General features: G+C 48.3%; 1 protein-coding gene across 2 annotated transcripts in view; it reads right to left on the minus strand.

Moving 5' to 3' along the window:
• Positions 1 to 418: 418 nt before the first annotated feature.
• The window catches only part of LOC123993221 (slit homolog 3 protein-like), a 240,699-nt gene continuing 217,373 nt past the window's right edge, over positions 419 to 23,744 (minus strand). Inside the window, exons 29-37 of one of the 2 annotated variants that reach the window (XM_046295122.1) lie at positions 22,309 to 22,332; positions 20,747 to 20,840; positions 20,125 to 20,262; positions 19,231 to 19,471; positions 11,158 to 11,288; positions 3,514 to 3,668; positions 3,006 to 3,294; positions 2,551 to 2,756; positions 419 to 2,366 (exon numbers count right to left, since the gene is read on the minus strand). In XM_046295122.1, the coding sequence (XP_046151078.1) occupies positions 2,125 to 2,366; positions 2,551 to 2,756; positions 3,006 to 3,294; positions 3,514 to 3,668; positions 11,158 to 11,288; positions 19,231 to 19,471; positions 20,125 to 20,262; positions 20,747 to 20,840; positions 22,309 to 22,332 (1,520 nt within the window). In that variant the 3' untranslated portion in view covers positions 419 to 2,124. The remainder of the gene's footprint in view (positions 2,367 to 2,550; positions 2,757 to 3,005; positions 3,295 to 3,513; positions 3,669 to 11,157; positions 11,289 to 19,230; positions 19,472 to 20,124; positions 20,263 to 20,746; positions 20,841 to 22,308; positions 22,333 to 23,744) is intronic. The other variant, XM_046295124.1, reaches the window with a different exon arrangement.

The raw sequence follows: 23,744 nt of genomic DNA on the forward strand, positions 1-23,744 counted from the left end.
AGTTGTTTCTGTCAATGACGTATTTGTCTTAATGCGACGTGTTTGCTGCACCAGGACTCTTCACAGTTGAGCTCACTTAGCCAATTAGCTTTGAGCTAAACTATTATTTTATACTTGATCTTTTATCAAGGGAGGTCAAATGCTCTTTTGCTACCCTTGCATTCAATGCACCGGCTTCAACAATATCATACTCTTTATGACCAGACAGCATCAGATAGATGGCCTGCACATGCAGAGACACACTGTTTCACTCACTCGGATGCTTTCTGAGATACAATACATTCAGCCTCTTGCCAACTGACGGAAATTTATGAAACACAGAGAGGCAAAATATATGTACAACTATTATTTTTTTGTCTTGGTAAATTTAGCATTTCTCCAATGTTAAGTCGGTCTAATATTAACTCAAACATAGACACTAGTTTCATGGTAGTTTAATTTCAACATAATTATTCATCACTCACAAGTTCATGTTTAACCAGAAATATATCTACGTCTGGAGGATGCCTTATGGTATGGCCAACATAATAGTTATTATTATTATTACTGAATATAAGGCATCTGACATAAGATCATTTACATTGTAGAGTCTACACCTTCCGTACATACAGAATCATTTAATTGAATGTTTTGAGGCATGGGGGTATTGGAGTAGTTAGAGTGAGGTACTGGGGGTAAAGGGTGTACTGAACTTGATCACTGCCAAACTCTCAATGGAAAGAATATTTGGTAACACCGTATATGACAGTATCAACATGTGGTAATAAAATAATATACAATTCAAGTGTTACCAAATATTTTCTGACTGACAGGGGGGGGGGGACTGGGATGACACCTCAAATCCTATGGTAAACACATGTTTACAAAGTAAACAATACAGTAGTTATGGGCTTCATCTATGCATTTAATAGTGTTAGTAGTAATGGACGGTTATGATTTGAGTCCCAACAATGATTTCGCAGGCCAGGGTAGGCCAAGCATTATAAAGTCCTTTTCCATCTGAGCTGTGACCACAGACACAACGAGTTCTCATTCGGAAGATTCTAGAACACCAAGTTATTTCGCTGAATGACTCCCGAACGCCAGGACAAACTGCATGATTGGATCTAGATTTTGTTTCTATGAAGGAAACCATGGTATAATGGCAGCACGGCTATTCCGTTGCCGTATCATAAAGGAAGTTCACCTTCTGTCTTGGACTGTCAGTCTCTCACATGCAATCATGCAAGAAACAAACATGTGACAGAATCTCAAGGAGAACTTCATTGGCTGACAGACTCTGTCTAGAAGACATCCTATAGAAGCCATCTTGTCCCATCCCAGTGAGCACAAGCCATAGAAAATATGTATTTTCAACCAGAAATACATATTTTGAACGTCTTTTTAACCCAAAACATTTATTTTCAACATCTGTTGCTTAATGTGTTTGGACTCTAGAATCTCTGATGTGAAACAGCAGACCAATACAAATCAACAACAATGTAAATGGGATTCCTATGGCACAAAGTAACAATCACTGTTTGCAAGCTCCGTGGATAAGAGTTCATATCCTCTAGAGAGAGCTCAGCTAGCTCTGTGGTGGGGATGAAGTCCATTATAAAGCTAGGGAGCAAAGTGGGACAGTTCCTTTGTTTGCCTCCATAGCTGAAGATGAGGAAAAAGACTGCCTTCCTCTTCTTTATGTCTGGGGAGATGCAGCACCAACTCCTCCTTCCCTTCCGCCACTTTTTTTTGTACAACTCACTGTCTCGCTCCACATTTAAAGTGTCCAAAGACTCCCCTACCGTATCAACACGTACACACACATGCAATAATACACTGAGCAAATAAAAACCATGGGTTAGGTTATAACGTTACATTTATATAGATTTATACATACATATAAATTCATATACTTTCAGGAATGTTAATATTTTTTCTTTTTTTTTCTTAAGGTACAAAATAACTTCTTATATGACAATAATATTCGACATATTAAAAACAATTATCAAGTCTCTTCTTTAAAAAAAAAAAATCCCATAATAAAAATAAGTTCTATGTTTTATTTTACAATATATTTTATTTTTGCTCTTGCAGCAGGTCCCTTGTTTTGTTTGTGGTTGTTTCCATGGCGATGACATGATATTACAACGGGCACTTGGCACAGCCACACTCCAGGGTGGTCTCTATCTCCTCAGAGTACGAGGATCCGTCGGTGCACTTGAAGACCACTTTCCGCCTCCGGCTCTTGGATGGTGCGCAGCAGAAGCCTCCGTCGCAGGCGCGGGGACACTCCACCCGGGGGATCTTACTGGTCGAGGTGCACGTCTTCATGGGCTGGTGCCGCTTCAGCAGCTCACGCACCACCTCTCCCTGGCACGCCGGTTCTGTGGGGGGGAATCAGAAAGGTTCACTATCACTATAGCATCTGATTTTATTAATGGATTATATTAGATAGCCTAACTGAAAAATTGCATATCATTACTATGGACCTCTGAGAATCAAGTTTCTGTATACAATAAAAATGTCCATACATCAGCATGACAGTTTCTGTGTGTGTTTTCCTCTCACCTGCGTCACAGGTAGGGCCAGTGTAGCCCGGGTGGCAATGGCAGGAGGGCTCCCCGCTCTCTGTGACCCTACACTCCCCATGTCCACACTGGTGTCCTTTACAAGCTTGGGGCTCCTCTCTCCTGTCACAGTACTGCCCTGTGTAGCCGTCAGCACAATGACAACTGTAGGACGACGCCTTAGGCACACACAGCCCATGGACACACCTGGAACAAAGAGATGCAGACAATATGAGGAATGTTAATGTGTGTGTGTGTGTTTTTGGGGTGTAAAATGTACCCGTGTTGAGTACAAATGATTCATATTTATAATGTTATTAAACATGGGAAAGTGTAAAAGTATGAGTTTGTTTCTGTGTGAATGTAACGTGTTGAAGACAATGCCTCAATCTTCGAGTAATTCATTATGAATTAGTTATGACTAAAGGCCTATGAGGTGTCCTGTGTAGGCCATACCTGCTGCTCTGACAGGGACTAGGGGCGATCCTCTGGTCACAGAGGGGTCCGCTGCGGCTGGGTGGGCACTCACAGGACACACCCGTTTCCCCCCTCTGTCTGCAGGCGCCCTGGGCACACACGCTGCAAGAGTGGCAGCCTGGCAGGATGCCCTCCAACCCGCGCGGCGCCGCCCCCAGATCCTGGAGCTCTCCGTTGATCCTGACGTTGTGGATGCAGCCGTTGAAGGCCTGGGGGCTGCGATCGGGACCTGAACGCAGCCCGGACGCCATTACCGCTGAGGGCACACCTGGAGGGGAGGGGAGGGGAGGAATTAAGGGGTTAGATCATTCTGACATTCTGGTTTGACGTTCTGACATTTTGTGAAATGTAAATGCAAACAAAAAACATGCTTATGAGAAAATATCTTTAAGTATCCTCAAAATCAGTAGGTATGTGTAGTGGTGTTTTTTTTTTACATAAGGTAATGGTGTGTACAGGTATGTGCACTATATGGGTTTCTGCTTACCTCCTATGTAAAGCTGTGTGTTGTGGTCCACAGAGGGCTGGCGGGGCAGCTTGCCCAGGCTCTTGGGGGATCCCTTGTCCACCACCAGGCTCAGAGAGTGGTTCTGAATCAGGAGCTCCACCGTGTGGAATAGACCGTCACTCACAGACTCAACACTGGAGAGAGAGAGAGAGACAGGAAGACATTAAAAAGCGTGGTTCAACAACACTGCACAGAGACAGGGAAAGAGAGGGGACACAGGGCAATAGCAACACATGGTAGGAATATAGGAGTTGTTATAGAATAGGAGAAAAACACCGAACAAATTCGGTAGAAAAGGAGACTTGGAATGGCCTCATACAATAAACAGAGCTGGTTTTTCTATAGGACCTCACACATTATTCTGTGGCAGTTGAATTGTTATAGAGCACTCGTTTGGTGTTATTAAGGAGAGTAGGGTGTTTAAAGCTTTCGCTGGCCGTGATTCTAGGCAGCCATGCGGTTTGTGACCTCACACACGTACTGTGTGGAGGTTAAGAGCTCTGTGAGCGTAGGGACACGTATCACTCTGGACCTGTGAACAGTAGCAGCACTCTGGAGGAGGCCAGTGTGTGTGTGTGTGTGTGTGTGTCCTCCAGAGAGCCTTTCACACTACTCATGTTTAAACCATGGCAAGGCACCTCCTCACCCAGCCCGCAAAAACCTCCCCGCGCCAACAAACTCCAACTGGAATAGCAAGCTATGATGCTGGTGGGTTCAGGCTGAGCCAGATGATTTTGGCCCTCACAATGATAATAGGCCTGTTGCCGTTTGACTGCTCCAGTTCCCACACTGGCTGACTGGGTGACTGCTGGGTACAGAACAGGCTGTACTCCCTCTGGGCTCTGGGCCCGCCTGGTTACTGATGGGTAATTGTGTTTGGTCTAAGGGCTGATACAACAGTAGCCTGGGGTATGAGGTCGTAACCCCGCTGGATCTTGGGAGGGGAGGAGAGTCGAGGAGAGGGTAGATGCTGTGACTTGAGGTTAGGCTACAAGGCTCTGACTCTGGGTGAAGGGGTAGATGAGTCCAGGCTGAGGGGGTCAGAATTGAGTGGTATATGGGGTCAGAGTAGAGGGGCAGATGGGTCATGTTGAGGGGTATATGGGGTCAGAGTAGAGGGGTAGATGGGTCATGTTGAGGGGTAGATGGGTCATGTTGAGGGGTAGATGGAGCCAGATTAGAGGGGTAGGTGGGTCATGTTGAGGGGTAGATGGGGTCAGAGTAGAGGGGTAGATGGGGCCGGATTAGAGGGGTAGATGGGTCATGTAGAGGGGTAGATGGAGCCAGATTAGAGGGGTAGGTGGGTCATGTTGAGGGGTAGATGGGGCCGGATTAGAGGGGTAGATGGGTCATGTTGAGGGGTAGATTGGGTCAGGCTGATCAGCCCTAAGGCCGTCACTGGTATGGACGTTATTCCTGGAGAGGAGACAGGCAGCTACATTACAGACAGCTAGAGACAGTGGTTTGGCAGGGATAGAGCGGGGAAGAGAGAGAGAAAGAGGGAGAGAGAGAGAGGGAGAGAGAGAGAGAGAGAGAGCGAGAGACCAATGGGTATGGGTGGTGAAATTGATTGCAGCTCTTTCCCTCAACTTCTCCTCTCAGCCCAAAACTAACTCTTCCTATCCTTACCCCAAGAAATGTTTTTGTTCCAAAAACATAAACGAGAGAAAAACCCACTCTCGCCTCCGTTGGGTTGTGGTCTTCTCCAAAAACAGCATACCATCAGGGGAGTTTAGCAAGGCTCCTCCCCCCTACTGCCAGCTCTCCTATTGGCTGATGATTAAAAACATTTGATTGACACTTCCTGCAGTGGTTCAATGACCGTATTATTAGAATTAACAGCCAGTAGAAAAGTACTGTGAGTTCTGGAGGTGGGCCCAGAACCCAGACAGCTAGAGTCCTGACTGCTCCCCCCATACAGGCCAACACACTGCCAAGACAAAGACCAGCAGTAAAACTAGACAATCAGCACGCTACAAGCACAACGAACCAATGTTCACCCGTAGGTCAAGTGTGTGAGGACTTTAGCACAACACAGCTGAGAGGACAGGTAAAGGACACAACCCCCTACACAGCTCAGCAATTGGCCAATGTGGTTTCCGTAAAAAAATTTTTTTAAAGGTATTCGCTCAACAAAGGGCCAACACAGACGCAGGCAGGCAGCATGTATGGTTTGCATTATGGGCCCGTAATTCAATTCCAGTCTGAAAACAAGGCTTTTGCGACCAACACAATGGTAGGGCCTCTGCTGCAAAGACCCCCTTCTGCCTTCCTGTCCTCCATTGAAAATGTAAATACCACCATGGAAGTCCGGCTTTATTACACTTTAATGACATTTTCATCCCGTGTCTGTGGTTTTGACAGCCGTCTTTCATTACGCGGCAATCTGAAAGCCCACATCCTCGCCAAAGGGGGAGTAGCAGGGAAGAACATGGTTTTTGGGTTGGAGGCAAAAGAGGTCTAGGAAAAATGTCAAGAGATTTATTTCTGTTTTTATCTCTTCCAAATGACAACCCTGACAACAAGGTGATAATAGTCTTTGGGGGAAAAGTGTGAAGTAATACTAGGTGTTAAACAGAGGAGCCCACATTCTGATATGATGTCATATGACCACAGAGGGGCAGCAGAGTTCTAGCCCAACAAGGTGAATCGTGGAGCTCGGCCCTCCAGCCTTTGCCAATATTGGGTTTTGTCTGTGTTTTGACAAGCTGAAGTTTTCCAGAGGCAATGATATTTTTTTGAGGGGGATGCGGGGACTTTGATGTGTGCCCAGCCTGCGTATTAGCTTAAAGCGGCCCATTATGGAATTCAATAAAAAGAAACAGAAAGCCGTGGCAGATTTCAGCAGCGTCGTGTCCCCCTGCAAGTCGACCGGGGGAAATCAATTTCCTGTCAGCCGAGAATCAAATACTCTGTTTTCCTCTCGCAACCAAACCGCATTAGAAATGTCACATACACTCACTTTGAAACAATTACCGGTTGCCTTTATCTGAGTAAAGATACCCCGAACCAGCTTCCCTGTAGACCCTATTAACATTTTAAAATGAAATTAGCCAGAACTATCATTTGCTTACAATGTAGCACTAACCCGACTAGCTTGTTTAGTGTTCAGTCTGAGGAATGGGGGGGGGGGGTGTTGTTTGGCTGCCTGGCTGGTTCCTCTTAGGGATAGCTAGGTCTAACTGCAGCTATCTAAACCATCTTAACGGGTGGGGGTAGCTAGGTGGAAACATAACAGCTATGCCCTTGAAAGGACTTGACTCCAGCTTCCCAGAGACCGGAAGCTAAACATGGTCTAAACACGCCGGTCTCATGGTCTCCTTTATGGTGCTTCCCAGTGGTGCAGCATTCTCCAGCCAGATGTAACACTCCATTCTCCTGACCTCTGTGGAACACTTTCTGCCTCCCAATTGTCAATTATCCCCTATATAGTGCACTACTTTTGACCAGGTTTCACCGGGAGGCCCATCTCTCTCTGACCAGTGATCACCGGGAGGCCCATCTCTCTCTGACCAGTGATCACCGGGAGGCCCATCTCTCTCTGACCAGTGATCACCAGGAGGCCCATCTCTCTCTGACCAGTGATCACCGGGAGGCCCATCTCTCTCTGACCAGTGATCACCGGGAGGCCCATCTCTCTCTGACCAGTGATCACCAGGAGGCCCATCTCTCTCTGACCAGTGATCACCAGGAGGCCCATCTCTCTCTGACCAGTGATCACCGGGAGGCTCCTGACCAGTCTCTCTCTCTGACCAGTGATCACCAGGAGGCCCATCTCTCTCTGACCAGTGATCACCGGGAGGCCCATCTCTCTCTGACCAGTGATCACCGGGAGGCCCATCTCTCTCCAGTGACCAGTGATCACCGGGAGGCCCATCTCTCTCTGACCAGTGATCACCAGGAGGCCCATCTCTCTCTGACCAGTGATCACCGGGAGGCCATCTCTCTCTGACCAGTGATCACCCCCATCTCTCTCTGACCAGTGATCACCAGGAGGATCTCTCTCTGACCAGTGATCACCAGGCCCATCTCTCTCTGACCAGTGATCACCGGGAGGCCCATCTCTCTCTGACCAGTGATCACCGGGAGGCCCATCTCTCTCTGACCAGTGATCACCAGGAGGCCCATCTCTCTCTGACCAGTGATCACCAGGAGGCCCATCTCTCTCTGACCAGTGATCACCAGGAGGCCCATCTCTTGATCACCAGGAGGCCCATCTCTCTCTGACCAGTGATCACCGGGAGGCCCATCTCTCTCTGACCAGTGATCACCGGGAGGCCCATCTCTCTCTGACCAGTGATCACCGGGAGGCCCATCTCATACCCAGCGGTCTCTCTTTCTCCCCTCCTCTTTCTTTCTCTCCTCCACTTTCGCTTTCTCAATCTCCTCTCTGCACCCTCTACCAGTGGCCCCACTTTGTTCCCATGCTGCCTGTCCTCTCCTCTATTCTCCTCTCCTGTCTTCTCTTCTCTTTCCTTTGTGACTCAGCCCTTAAATACTCTCTCCACTCTGCTCTGATGTGGCACTCGGCTCACAAAGAGACATATTCGGCTGATGCTGAGTGGAGCATAGAAAAGCAACAGAGAGAAGAGAGAGACACTCTGACCCCTCTATAAGGCTCTTCTCCGCAGCTCTAAATCAAAGTTTCATGGCAGGCAAGGGCTGGCTCATTTTTGAAGGGCGCCAATACAGATACTGTAGGGCTCTGTCCCAAACGGCACCCTATTCCCTATATAGTGCACTACTTTTGACCAGAGCCCTATGGGTCCTGGACAAAAGTAATGCAATTTATTGGGAATAGGGTGCCATTTGGGATGTGCAGCCTAGGTGTGGCAGTGAGATTGTGGAACCTAGAAAGGGTGTGAGGGAGTTGGGTAGCAAATTGAAACGCTCTCGTTCAATTTTCTGTGATGTTTTTATGTCCCTTTCCTTCCATACTTCTTCTCTCCCTCTATCCCTCTCTCCTGAATAACAGCAGACGTGGTCCCTTAAACTAATAGAAGGATTACTGTGGCATTTGGTAAAGGGCAGGACATTAGCACACAGTGAGGACCCGGGCATTCATCAGATGGTAATGAGGCCTCTCGGGTGGGGAAGGGGCCTCTCCCCTGCTGCCTCCATATCATCTCATCCCTTGCTCTCCTTCTCTCTCTTTTCCTCCCCCGTCGTGTGAGGCAGGTTAGATCTGGACAGATGAGTGCTTCAACACCCACCTTCCCTTCAGACAGACACTTGACCAGACAACCCTTCATTCACTCATGCTTCTCTTCCATGTTTTTCTCACCACTCTCTCCTCCTCAAAACTCCACCTCTCCTTGCTGAAGCTGTCTCCCCTCCAGTCTCCTATCCCCCCCCCGGTGCAGGCTGCGGTGCTGCAGGCAGCCAGAAGGAGCTACAGGTGTGGAAACATCCCCTTCCTCCCCCGGCCCCCCTCCCCCACCGCGTCTTTACGACCCAACGTCCATTTGAAGTCGCTCTCCCTCCGAGAGCCGCTGGACCACAGGGGGCTGAGGAATGTAGCGACCACAACCATTTTCTTTCACTGAAGGTGAACATCCTCAAAGCTCAGCTCATAGTCCATCCACATCGATGCAATCTTCGGGCGAGAGCTGTGTAGAATTGAGGCCCTGGCTGGAAGTGAGGCCTGCTGCTCCACACAGTTAATGTTAATGCTAACCATCCCAGGGCGAACTCAGGAACGTGCTGGGTGCTGTGTACTCTGGGCTCTGTCGTAGACCATGTCCCAGTAATGGGAGCGGACAGGGGTAATTCCCCTCCTCACTTTCCCGTCCTGTCTCCTCTCGCTCACCCCATCCCTGCTCCCTGCATCACTCCCTCTGCACCCCAAAGACAATGGGGGCAAGGCGCTGCCAAAGCCACAAAACGCTACGTCACTCTGGGGGAAAAGGGACTGATGAGGGGGAGAGTCTGCAGATCCAGAACAAAATGAGGAAGCAATGACGCATCAGACAGGCGTGGGGCTGGAGCTGGGAGACGGGGCTGGAGCTGGGGTTGGGGCTTGGAGACAGGCATGGGGCTGGAGCTGGGGTTGGGGCTTGGAGACAGGCATGGGGCTGGAGCTGGGGTTGGGGCTGGGAGACAGGTCTGGGGTTGGGGCTGGGAGACAGGCCTGGGGCTGGGGTTGGGGCTGGGAGACAGGCCTGGGGTTGGAGCTGGGGTTGGGGCTGGAAGACAGTCCTGGGGCTGGAGCTGGGGTTGGGGCTGGGAGACAGGTCTGGGGTTGGGGCTGGGAGACAGGCCTGGGGCTGGGGTCTGGGGGGGCTGGGAGACAGGCCTGGGGCTGGGAGACAGGCCTGGGGTTGGAGCTGGGGTTGGGGCTGGAAGACAGTCCTGGGGCTGGAGCTGGGGTTGGGGCTGGGAGACAGGCCTGGGGTTGGAGCTGGGGTTGGGGCTGGAAGACAGTCCTGGGGCTGGAGCTGGGGTTGGGGCTGGGAGACAGGCCTGGGGCTGGAGCTAGTTATAGAGCTGGGGCTTGGATATGATTTCAAACCAAAACCATGACAGGCCCATTTGCCTCAGAGTTTAAGCATCTAATTTCATTTTGAAACTGGACATGCCTTTTGATTGCTGCAAGACAAAGGAACGACTGAGATGTCCTTTCCTTCCTCCCTGCCGTTCGAAGAGGACCAATTCATTACTTTGGAGGTAATAGGAGGAACACAACACGTGAAAAAGGGCCCAGTGCACGAGGCGATCCCAGTCTAACAAATCACTTGGGGAGGAGCTGTTTGATGGGTCGATCGATACCCTCCCTCCCTCTCTCTCCCTCCCTCCTTCCCTGCTTCCTCTCCTCCCTGCCTCGGGGTAGCAGCTAAAAGTCTCTCTAAACAGCACAAGGGAATGGCCAGATGACGTTTGGATCAATAACAACAAATCCGGAGCAGACAGACAGTGGCGCTGGTCTGAGGTCAGCTCCTACGGGCTCTGTTCTCCTCTCTCAGGCTCTGGGTTTTCTTAAGCCGTTGTTCAAAATCTCACTGACTGCCTATGTCGGCTGTAATAATGCCCTTTATTTAGCTGCTATAGAGGCATTTACGAACGCACACATGGATGTGTGTACAGTAAAGTGTTAACTGCGCTCCCCTACTCTGTGTAGCACAGGGTTATAACACCACAGTAAAGGAACCACAGCCCTTCTGTGTTAGCATGCTGGGCTGGAGATAAGGCTAGCGGGGACAGACTCAACAAACTCCTCATTGCTCCGTCTGTCTGGGGAGAGCAGAAGGCAGTTTTTTTGTTTGTGAGGGGCTTCACTGAGCATAACCGCGTAGCCGGGTCTAGATGGAGGTGGCTGCTACTCCGAGAGGAGGGAGGGAGAGGGAGAGAGAAAGAGAGAGTTTATGGGTGAGTGTGTGTAGGGGTGTGTATTGGTGAGACTGTGTGTAGGGGTGTGTATTGGTGAGACTGTGTAGGGGTGTGTGTGTGTGGGCGTGTGTACTGGTGAGAGTGTGTGTATGGGTAAGCTCTGTTTATATGGTGAGTGTGTGTTCCTGTAGAGCAGAACTATAGGCTGGCTGTGGTTCTTCAACGAGAGAGAGAGAGAGCGAGAAAGCGAGACAGACAGACAGAGAGACAGACAGAGAGACAGACGGGGGTGCTGACCTGTAGACGGTGGTCGGTGGGTAGTTAACGATGTCGTAGATTATGCGTATGTGTCCCTGGTACAGCTCTAGAGCTAGAGGATCATGATCCTCCTTGTAGAGCAGGATACCGTTGTCCTTATCTGTAGCCACCTGTAGAGAGACAGACAGACAGAAAGAGAGAGAGAAGAGAAAGAGAGAAATTGAGAGAGATAGGGAGAGAAATAGACAGAGAGAGACAGGAACAGGGAAGAGATTCAGGGGGTATGCTAATTTGGTATAGAGCAGACCTAACCGACTCTATTAAATTAGTCAAAACAGGAAAAATTTTACATCTGGCTAGAAATTTGTAAGGAAATTATCTCAACAGAGAAAAATGGCCTCATGTGTGCTACCTATATCCCCCCAATAGGATCCCCATACTTTAATGATGACAGCTTCTCCATCTTAGAGAGGGAGATTAACCATTTCCAGGTTCAGGGACATGTACTAGTCTGTGGCGACCTAAATGCCAGAACCTGACAAGAACCCGATACCCTCAGCACACAGGGAGACAAACACCTACCTGGAGGTGACAGCATTCCCTCCCCCAAATGCCCCCCTAGACACAACTACAACAACATAACCAACAAAAACAGCTTTGTCGGACGCTGCGTATGTGCATAGTCAATTGTAGGTTTCGAGGGGACTCCTATGGTAGTTACACATATAACTCATCTCTTGGCAGTAGTACTGTAGACTACTTTATCACTGATGACCTCAACCCAGAGTCTCTTACAGCATTCAAAAGGTTTCACTGTAATAGTGACGGTGTAAACTTGGCAGTAGAAAACCTAAACAGTATATTTGAACTCTCAGCTTCCCCATCCAATCAAAGAATTTCAAGCAGACAACCTAAGAACATTATCAACAATAAAAAATGGTTTGATGAGGAATGCAAAAAATTGAGAAACCTATCCAACCAAAACATAGAGACCCAGAAAACCTGAGCCTACGCCTTCACTATGGTGATTCACTAAAACAATACAGAAATACACTACGGAAAAAGAAGGAACAGCACATCACAAATCAGCTCAATGTAATTGAAGAATCCATAGAATCTAACCACTTCTGGGAAAATTGGAAAACTCTAAGCAAACAACAACACGAATAGTTATCTATCCAAAACTGAGATGGGGTTTTGCTTCTCAAATATTTCTCAAATATTTATATAATATTCTCAAATATTTTTGGCTCTATAACAAAGAACAGCAAAAATATATACATGATCAAATAAAAATCTTAGAATCAACTATTGAAGACTACCAGAACCCACTGGATTCCCAATTACATTGAATGAACCACAAGACAAAATACAAACCCTCCAACCCAAAAAGGCCTGTGGGGTTGATGGTATTCTAAATTAAATGATCAAATATACAGACCACAAATTCCAATTGGCTATACTTAAACTATTTAAAATTATCCTCGGCTCTGGAATCTTCCCCAATATTTGGAAACAAGGCCTGATCACCCCAATACACAAAAGTGGAGACAAATTTGACCCCAATAAACACCGGGGGATTTTTGGGATCTGTGTCAACAGCAACCATGGAAAAGTCCTCCGCATTATCATTAACAGCCGACTCGTACATTTCCTCAGTGAAAACAATGTACTGAGCAAATGTCACATTGGATTTTTACCAAATTACCTTACGACAGACCACGTATTCACCCTGCACAACCTAATTGACAAACAAACAAACCAAAATAAAGGCAAAATCTTCTCATGCTTTGTTGATTTCAAAAAAACTTTCTACTCAATTTGGCATGAGGGTCTATTATACAAATTGATGGAAAGTGGTGTTTGGGGAAATACATACAATATTATAAAATCCATGTACACAAACATCAACTGTGCGGTTAAAATTGGCAAAAATCACACACATTTCATTCCACAGGGCTTGGGTCGAGACAGGGATGCAGCTTAAGACCAACCCTCTTCAACATATATATCATTGCATTGGTGAGGGCACTAGAACAGTCTGCAGCACCCGGCCCCGGCCAACTAGAATCGGATGTCAACTGTTTGCTGATGATCTGGAGCTTCTGTCCCCAACCAAGGAAGGTCTACAGCAGCACCTAGATCTTCTGCACAGATTCTGTGAGACCTGGGCCCTAACAGTAGATCTCACTAAGACAAAAAAATTATGGTTTTCCAAAAAAGGTCAGTTGCCAGGACAACAAATACAAATTCCATCTAGACAGTGCTATAGCATATAAAAAAACTATACATGCCTCAGCCTAAACATCAACGCCACAGGTAGCTTCCACAAAGCTGTGAACAATCTGGGAGACAAGGCAAGAAGGGCCTTCTATGCAATCAAAGGGAACATATTATTCGACATACCATTTAGGATCTGGCTAAAAATACTTGAATCAGTTATAGAACCCAATGCCCTTTATGGTTGTGAGACCTGGGTCTGTAAGCGCAGCAATGGGCACACGGCAGTAGGCTATAAGTGTGAATGTTCCAAAATGCAATCAATTAGCGTGAAAACACCATTCTCAAAAGTGACCGCAAATGCGATTATGAATGTAATGCCTTTATTATAAAGGTGCATTTTTATGGTGAAAATGATCATCCCCAAACATGTAACTCTGCATATATATATGCCAGTTAGACACCTGTTGTAAAGAGGATTAATGTGCTTAATTTTAAGAAGTTATTTGGTCACATTAGCTGTGATGCAAACCTTATCAAAACATATAGGCCTATGTTACATGAGGTGGCCTAGGTTACATGAGGTGTGCGACTATGATTTGAAAAAGTCGTTAAAAAAGTATTGCCTTACTGCACACAAGCTGGGTATCATTCACAAATGGAAATATATAATTCAGTGATAGTTCAATATTGTGACCCATCAGACGATTTTTTATTTAATCTTGTCTTTATACAGTTGAAGTCGGAAGTTTAACTTCAGGCCTCTCTCATCTTTTTAAGTGGGAGAACTTGCACAATTGGTGGCTGACTAAATACTTTTTTTTTTGCCACACTGTATGTAAACTTCCGACTTCAACTGTACATACTGAATAATGTATGTGTGAAATTTGTTTTGATGCACCCGTCTCGAAATAGCGGCAGGGGAAAAAAATACATGTCATCTATGCACTTAAATAACGAATGTAGGACGCTTTTCCCATGGTTCATTTTCATGCCAGCCAGGTAGGCTGTACTCCTGTTGTAAAGAGAAGCAACGTGCTTAATATTGCAGCCCGCAGCCCGTCTAGTGTTCAACCTTCCCAAGTTCCCTCACGTCACCCCGCTCCTCCGCTCTCTCCACTGGCTTCCAGTTGAAGCTCGCATCCGCTACAAGACCATGGTGCTTGCCTACGGAGCTGTGAGGGGAACGGCACCTCAGTACCTCCAGGCTCTGATCAGGCCCTACACCCAAATAAGGGCACTGCGTTCATCCACCTCTGGCCTGCTCGCCTCCCTACCACTGAGGAAGTACAGTTCCCGCTCAGCTCAGTCAAAACTGTTCGCTGCTCTGGCTCCCCAATGGTGGAACAAACTCCCTCACGACGCCAGGACAGCGGAGTCAATCACCACCTTCCGGAGACACCTGAAACCCCACCTCTTTAAGGAATACCTAGGATAGGATAAAGTAATCCTTCTCACCCCCCTTAAAATATTTAGATGCACTATTGTAAAGTGGTTGTTCCACTGGATGTCATAAGGTGAATGCACCAATTTGTAAGTCGCTCTGGATAAGAGCGTCTGCTAAATGACTTAAATGTAAAATGTAATTAGGAAAGTTGAGAAATAAATATAGTAGGCCCAGCCTATAGAAAGCTGATGCGATCCTCCTTTTTTTAATAGAAGCCATCAACACTTTTTTTTCAATGTGTATTGTCTGGTCTATAGAAATGTTGCTTAACATGAGCTCATGGGCTCCCATGAAGTGTTTGATTAGATTTTCGATTAAATTTGCATTGATGTTAGTGATTAGAGGGACAATGGAGTGCTGAGTACCAGGCAGTTAGCAAGTTTAGTAGGCTACTAATGACCATCGGCAGCATCAAAGCTTGGAGAAGCCTAATTACCGTGATCTTAAAGGTCACAAGGAATTTGACTGCCATCATGACTTGGTAATACGGTCCTAGCCCTAGCTGCAGAGAGAGAGAGAATGCAAGCGAGGTTCAGAGCCAGTGATGCAGACAGACCTAGAGACAGACAGACCTACAGACAGACAGACCTACAGACAGACAGACCTACAGACAGACAGACCTACAGACAGACCTACAGACAGACAGACCTACAGACCGACAGACTTACAGACAGACAGACTTACAGACAGACAGACAGACCTACAGACAGACAGACAGACAGACAGACAGACAGACAGACAGACAGACAGACAGACAGACAGACAGACAGACAGACAGACAGACAGACAGACAGACAGACAGACAGACAGACAGACAGACAGACAGACAGACAGACAGACAGACAGACAGACAGACAGACAAATTTATGGAGAGTGGAGGCCTTTCCCAGCAGCAGGACTCAATGGAGTTTTTACTGGCTTGGGCTTGGTTTGGCACTGACACGAGAACCATGTGACATGAGCTGCTGCTGCTATTGGCCCCACTGAATGAGAGAGGGACCACACGCTGGAAAAAGCCAGGTGTTGGATATCAATTAAAGATATAAGAGGACTTTTTCCAGTGTGTGGTCCCTCTCTCGCTCAGTGGGGCCAATAGCATTCTTTCCAAAAGGGAGGCAAATAATCTGTACCTAACACTTAGGGTTACTATTCTACTGAAGCTACTCTATTTGAAATGAAAACATATGGCATTGGGGACGTTTACTTCACTTAGTCTGCACTACAGCGTGGCTCACAACTCAAAGCGTATTTGATTTGAAAACGCTACTTTTCTATTTTAAGGAACTTCAAATATTTTTTTACGTATTTAGAACTGCGGTAGACCACTAACCGAACACTGCTTTCGATTTCCAGGCATCATCTTGATACCTGGCCTGATGACTCCTTGCTGTCCCCAGTCCACCTGGCCGTGCCGGTGCTCCAGTTTCAACTGTTCTGCCTGCGACTATGGAACCCTGACCTGTATACTTGGATGTGCTACCTGTCCCCGACCTGCTGTTTTCAACTCTCTAGGGACAGCAGGAGCGGTAGAGATACTCTGAATGATCGGCTCTGAAAAGCCAACTGACTACTGAGGTGCTGACCTGTTGCACCCTCGACAACCACTGTGGTTATTATTATTTGACCTTGCTGGTCATCTATAAACATTTGAACATCTTGGCCATGTACTGTTATAATTTCCACCCGGCAGCCAGAAGAGGACTTGGCACCCCTCACAGCCTGCTTCCTCTCTAGGTTTCTTCCTAGGTTCTGGCCTTTCTAGGGAGTTTTTCCTAGCCACCGTGCTTCTACACCTACATTGCTTGCTGTTTGGGGTTTTAGGCTGGGTTTCTGTACAGCACTTTGTGACATCAGCTGATGTAAGAAGGGCTTTATAAATACATTTGATTGATTGATAGATATTGGCATGCTGCATTTGCTCTTGCCCATGTATCTACCTACGTACAAAAGCCACCTTTAGCACATAGGCTAAGCCCAACAGTTCTATTTTTACCACAGTCTTTTTCATTAACATTAGCGTGCCCCCTCGCCAACGAGCACATGAGCTCATTTGGAGGTAAGAAGCGATCCGGCGGCTGTGACTCACTCCTAGTGATTGGGCTGATTACAGTCACCACGCCGACACTCTATTACCATAATACATATCCCCCTGAGACACATTATTTCATGCTAGTGAACAAAAGGTGACATTCTAATAATGTCACCATCCAACCGTCCCCGTGGTGGCAGGTGGTGGATCGGATGCCACACGGCTGGCTGAGAGCCCCAATAACACAGAGGCTGCATCCCAAATGGCACCCTAGTCCCTACTGAGTGCACTACAGGGCCAATAGGGTTCTGGTCAAAAGTAGTGCACTTTATGGGAATAGTGTGCCATTCCGGACGCAGACAGAGAGCGAGATAGAGGGATAGTTTGTCATACTAGCCCCTGAAAAAATTATCCCTGTTATACCTTTCCCAAGGGTGCTACATTCTATACTTTAAGTACTGCAATGATGGGGGATAGTGTGTAAAACACACTAGCCCTCATCAACTTTATAGTTTACAGTTTGACGTAATGGGAAGGATGATCAGTTATAAGGGAGATAATAGCTCGGCTACTCGGCTGCTCGTGTAAAGGATGTCATGCTGCTTACTTATCGGGTACCACTACCTCCTGATTCGGCTTTTGCCAAGGCTCGAACCCAGGAAGGAGGAGACAGGGTGAGAGGGAAGGGGTGGAGAAGCAGAGGGAGGAGTAGGGGCAGTGGGAGAGGAGAGGAGGAGGAAAGGAGAGGGGGAGATGCGAGTGAGAGGGGGAGAGGGAGGAGTACAGAGAGGAGAGCAGAAGATGGAGGAGAGGAAGGGATGGAGATGTGACAGACAGTATTTTTGCTGCTTAGGGGTGGTACAGTACCTGTAGGGAGATGTGGGCAGAGTTAGGGGTTAGGGGTGGTACAGTATCTGTAGGGAGATGTGGGCAGAGTTAGGGGTTAGGGGTGGTACAGTACCTGTAGGGAGATGTGGGCAGAGTTAAGGATCAGGGGTTAGGGGTGGTATATTACCTGTAGGGAGATGTGGGCAGAGTTAAGGATCAGGGGTTAGGGGTGGTATATTACCTGTAGGGAGATGTGGGCAGAGTTAGGGGTTAGGGGTGGTATATTACCTGTAGGGAGATGTGGGCAGAGTTAGGGGTCAGGGGTTAGGGGTGGTATATTACCTGTGGGCAGTTAGGGGTTAGGGGTGGTGTATTACCTGTAGGGAGATGTGGGCAGGTAGGGGTCAGGGGTTAGGGGTGGTATAGCACCTGTAGGGAGATATGGGCAGTTAGGGGTCAGGGGTGGTATAGTACCTGTAGGGAGATGTGGGCAGAGTTAGGGGTTAGGGGTGGTACAGTACCTGTAGGGAGATGTGGGCAGAGTTGGGGGTTAGGGGTGTTATATTAACTGTAGGGAGATGTGGGCAGAGTTAAGGATCAGGGGTTAGGGGTGGTATATTACCTGTAGGGAGATGTGGGCAGAGTTAGGGATCAGGGGTTAGGGGTGGTATATTACCTGTAGGGAGATGTGGGCAGAGATAGGGGTCAGGGGTGGTATATTACCTGTAGGGAGATGTGGGCAGTTAGGGGTTAGGGGTTAGGGGTGGTATAGTACCTGTTGGGAGATGTGGGCAGAGTTAGAGGTCAGGGGTGGTATAGTACCTGTAGGGAGATGTGGGCAGTTAGGGGTCAGGGGTTAGGGGTGGTATAGTACCTGTTGGGAGATGTGGGCAGAGTTAGAGGTCAGGGGTGGTATAGTACCTGTTGGGAGATGTGGGCAGAGTTAGGGGTCAGGGGTGGTATAGTACCTGTAGGGAGATGTGGGCAGTTAGGGGTCAGGGGTTAGGGGTGGTATAGTACCTGTTGGGAGATGTGGGCAGAGTTAGAGGTCAGGGGTGGTATAGTACCTGTAGGGAGATGTGGGTAGTTAGGGGTCAGGGGTTAGGGGTGGTATAGTACCTGTTGGGAGATGTGGGCAGAGTTAGAGGTCAGGGGTGGTATAGTACCTGTTGGGAGATGTGGGCAGAGTTAGGGGTCAGGGGTTAGGGGTGGTATATTACCTGTAGGGAGATGTGGGCAGAGTTAGGGATCAGTGGTCAAGGTTGGTACAGTACCTGTAGGGAGATGTGGGCAGAGTTAGGGATCAGGGGTGGTATAGTACCTATAGGGAGATGTGGGCAGAGTTAGGGATCAGGGTTTAATTAATGTTGGTATAGTACCTGAAGGGAGATGTGGGCAGAGTTAGGGGTCAGGGGTTAGGGGTGGTATAGTACTTGTAGGGAGATGTGGGCAGAGTTAGGGGTCAGGGGTGGTATAGTACCTATAGGGAGATGTGGACAGAGTTAGGGGTCAGGGGTTAAGGTTGGTACAGTACCTGTAGGGAGATGTGGGCAGAGTTAGGGGTCAGTGGTTAAGGTTGGTACAGTACCTGTAGGGAGATGTGGACAGAGTTGCGTATCTTGACGCTGGGCAGCTCCAGGTAGGTCCCTTTGCCCAAAAGGTGGACGGTGACGATCTTGTGGCACTTGTTCCCGGTGAAGCCTGGCAGGCAGCGACACACAGGCTCCCCTTCCACCACTAGACACTGGGCATCATTCTGACACTCTGACTGGTCACATGGGCTGGTCTGCAGCAGGATCATAGGAGGAGGGTTCTCGCAGAATAGACCACTACAGGAACACAGAGACAGTCTGTTAATATCACACTCAATCAAGCTGCCACACACACACACTCCACTATGGTCTCTCCCATTATGATCACACACACACACACACACACACACACACACACACACACACACACACACACACACACACACACACACACACACACACACACACACACACACACACACACACACACACACACACACACACACACACACACACACACACACACACACACAGTATATGTATGACTGCCCCTGACACATAACATCATAAGAGAGACTCAAACAAAAAGGTGGCGGCCACGTTGTCTCAGTGATCCTGCTGTTCGTCGGCAGACAGAGACAGTGATGCATCGTGAATCTTTCCCCCCAGATCTCATCCACAGGCCCGTCCCACACTTAGCGCTATAATTAGCCATATGGAGCTTCATCTGCCTCATCACACCACCGCTCCGCACCACCCAGTACCGCAGGCCTCAGACTAGACAGCCAAATAGAGGAAAACAAAGTACCATCTGAAACTCCTCACAGTCTGGTTATCTGTGTGTGTGGGGGTTTGTGCGTGAGTGCGCCGGCGCCCTCCACAGATGGCGTGACGCTGTTGCGGCACTGAGTCTCTACAATGAGTTCAGTCGGTGCTGAATGTGGACTCACCTAAAGCCCTCCGTACACACGCAGGTGTACCCGTTGACTGCGTCCACGCACTGGGCCCCATGCTGACACTTGTTCTCCAGACAGTCGTTGTAGTCCTGCTCACAGTGTTGGCCCACGTAGCCGGGCAAGCACTCACACCTGACACCCACACAGGAAACAAAGGCACACAATGTTGCGAAGGACAAAAACTCACTCTCTCTCTGCCAACTGCCACCGAACTCTCTCAACTGCATTCCCTCTGTCATCCCTCAGGCGTATTGACGCTTAGCTGTGACTGAACACCCTCCATTACTTCACCTTTAACAACTGCCACTGAACAGTCCGTCTTCCTAACGTATGACCTTTCCCAACTGTTACTGAACTCTCTTCCTAACATAGGAAAACTGTTTTACTGCAGTAGTCTGCTACAAGTGTGACTTTAAACAGCACAGCCAACTCAACTTCAGTTTGTTCCTCGTTCCTCAGTCATGAAAAGAACAGGATATTAAGACGGTGGAGGAACAGAACACACACAGGTTGTCCCGACGACTCCACCAGACACGGGTCACTTCCGGTGGGTTGCTACTGGTGACCTTTGAACTTGATTAGTCCCGCCCCCGTCGGACAGCTGCCGGTCACTCACCTGAAGCCTTTGGTGAGGGGGATGCATTTGGAGTCATGCTGGCAGGGGTCGAAGCCTTGCATACAGGGGGCCACCACCTCCTCACATAGGTCCCCTGGGAAAAAACACACACACACACACACACACACACACACACACACACACACACACACACACACACACACACACACACACACACACACACACACACACACACACACACACACACACACACACACACACACACACACACACACACACACACACACACACACACACACACAGTGGGAAAGATAATACAGAGACTGTGAGATCATCGCCTAAGCTTCATTCTTCCACATACACACACTAGCTAACGTATGTCTTCATTTGACTTAGTGATATTCTAGTGCATTGCATATTTACAAGCCTAGGATCGTGAGTAAGGTTTTTTTAAGAGTGTTTTTTGATTGGTCCCATTGTATTATGATGACTCCCCAAAGCACCATCATGGCTTTCTCAGCATTCAACAGTTGGGTCTTGTTTCTACTGCCGGCCTGCCTGGTCTCCCATACAGGGGGAGTTGGGGGTTGTCTTGCTCAGGGTATTAGCCGTGCAAACTTGAAACACATGTACTATATTGTGCTGTAATCTGCATGGAATACAGGGATGTGGCTGCCCAGATGAGGCCCCATCTGAATCCACTAAATCACTGCCTGGCCAAGTGTCCCGGTTCAATAAACCCTCTGTCCCTGTCCACCTGCTTGACTAGATCCCCTCCTCTAACAGAGGGCTGCTGGGGCTCAGCCAGGCTTTCACAGCACAAGGCCTCTCCTCCTCTCCTTTACACTGACTGACTGACTCCCCCCCCTCCCTCCCTCCCTCCCTCCCTCCCTCCCTCCCTCCCTCCCTCCCTCCCTCCCTCCCTCCCTCCCTCCCTCCCTCCCCCCCTCCCAGTACAAAGCCTCTCTGAGTCTGTCTGCGGCTGGGCTGAGGGAGAGTAGATGCAGACACTCCACAGCCTGGCCCCTGAGAGATCTTTCTCTTCCTCCCCCTCTAACTCAATCTCTCCCTCCCTCTTATCACTATCTGTCCCACCCACCCTCCCTCTCTCGCTCTCTCTCTCTCTCTCTCTCTCTCTCTCTCTCTCTCTCTCTCTCTCTCTCTCTCTCTCTCTCTCTCTCTCTCTCTCTCTCTCTCTCTCTCTCTCTCTCTCTCTCCTCTCCCTCCACTTCTCTCTCTATCTACTGCCAGGTCTGTTTCCTCTGCCTCTCCCTCATCCGGCAGCCTCATGGTGGGGCCCTGGGGAAGTCTGCCAGCGTCCCAGCAGCCGCCACTCTACAGGGGAAATCCACTCCAATTGGGCTTCGATGGTGCTCTATGGGGAGCTGTCACAATGTGTCTGTGTCTGCCTGTTTTCATTGCTACAGGCCTGGCACTGGTTTCGATTGGTACGGAAAACTGAAAGTCAGTGGCAAAATGAGAGTTGATATGCACTCTATTCAATATGAAAAAGAAATCCTTTTCCGTTTAGCTTGCAGTTTTAGTTTTATTGGGGAAACATAGAAAATAAACCCAGAGAAGGTGTGTGGAGAGAGACTGACCTTTTCCCATATCATATCTGTCAGCTTGTAAAGGAAGAAAGAGAGAGAGGAGGATCGTTTATAGATGTCACTGTGTCTCATGGTTCTGATAACCAGAGGGTCCAGAACACTTAACCCAGATACACACACACACACACACACACACACACACACACACACACACACACACACACACACACACACACACACACACACACACACACACACACACACACACACACACACACACACACACACACACACACACACACACACACACACACCAGATGGAGGCCACGTCCACCTCCTGTGAGCAGGTCTGCCCTGTCGCTGAGAGAACAGAGGAGAACAGCGCTGAGCAGAGACTGGTCATCTCACGCTGCACTGTGAGGTGCGGCAGGGTAGCCTAGTGGTTAGAGTGCTGGACTAGTAAAAAGGTTGCAAGATCAAATCCCCGAGCTGACAAGGTAAAAATCTGTTGTTTTGCCCCAGTAGGCTGTCATTGAAAATAACAATTTGTTTTGGACTTGCCTTGCCGAGTTAAATAAATGTAAATAAAATCAAAAACGGCCTCAGAAGGTCAAGCAACATGCCAACTGGACAGCCACCTAGCCACCCCCCCCCTTCTACCACTCTCTCCCTCCCTAACATCATGTTCCCAGGATCTATTGGTCATGTGATGCAGGCCAGTGAGACACTCTCTCTCCTTCTAGTCCAGGGTTCCTCAATAGGTCCATGGGTCAGAATTGAGTTGGACCCCTAAGCTTAAAAAAATAAAAAATACAGCTTTTTATGTTTTGTTTTGTTGTTGGACATAAAATAACCAGGAAATCAGCTCAAAGTGATTTTAATTGAGGAAATCTGTTCCCAAGTATTCCCAGGCACAAATAGAGAGGCATATGTGATCCTACCCCAATGTAATCAAGGTTTGAAATCAATTGAGAACCTCTGCTCTAGACTATATCCATGTAGTCACACACACACACACACACACACACACACACACACACACACACACACACACACACACACACACACACACACACACACACACACACACACACACACACACACACACACACACACACACACACACACACACACACACACACACACACACACACACACACCGTCTTGCTTGTGCTGGTTTAAAATAGGAAGCAGCCAAATAAAACTGCTCTGTGTGGATGGCTGGATGGATGGATAAGGGCGGAGAGAGAAGGAGGACAAACAGTTAGTTTAAAGGAGGCCTAATTGCTGGGTTAGCTTGCGGACTTCCCCTAGAGTCGGGCTGTGGCTGCTGCTTCACAGGGCCGCTTGGCGCTGCCCACCGCCAGCCCAGGTGCCCATATGCCCACACTGAGGGGGCAGTATGTGTAGCAGCCTGGCTGCTGGATGTCTCTCTACTGCCAGCCTCTAGCCTCATTGCCCCATACAGGCACTCTGTGTTCTTTGCT

Source organism: Oncorhynchus gorbuscha, linkage group LG13 (assembly GCF_021184085.1).
Source record: "Oncorhynchus gorbuscha isolate QuinsamMale2020 ecotype Even-year linkage group LG13, OgorEven_v1.0, whole genome shotgun sequence".
NCBI lineage: Eukaryota > Metazoa > Chordata > Actinopteri > Salmoniformes > Salmonidae > Oncorhynchus > Oncorhynchus gorbuscha.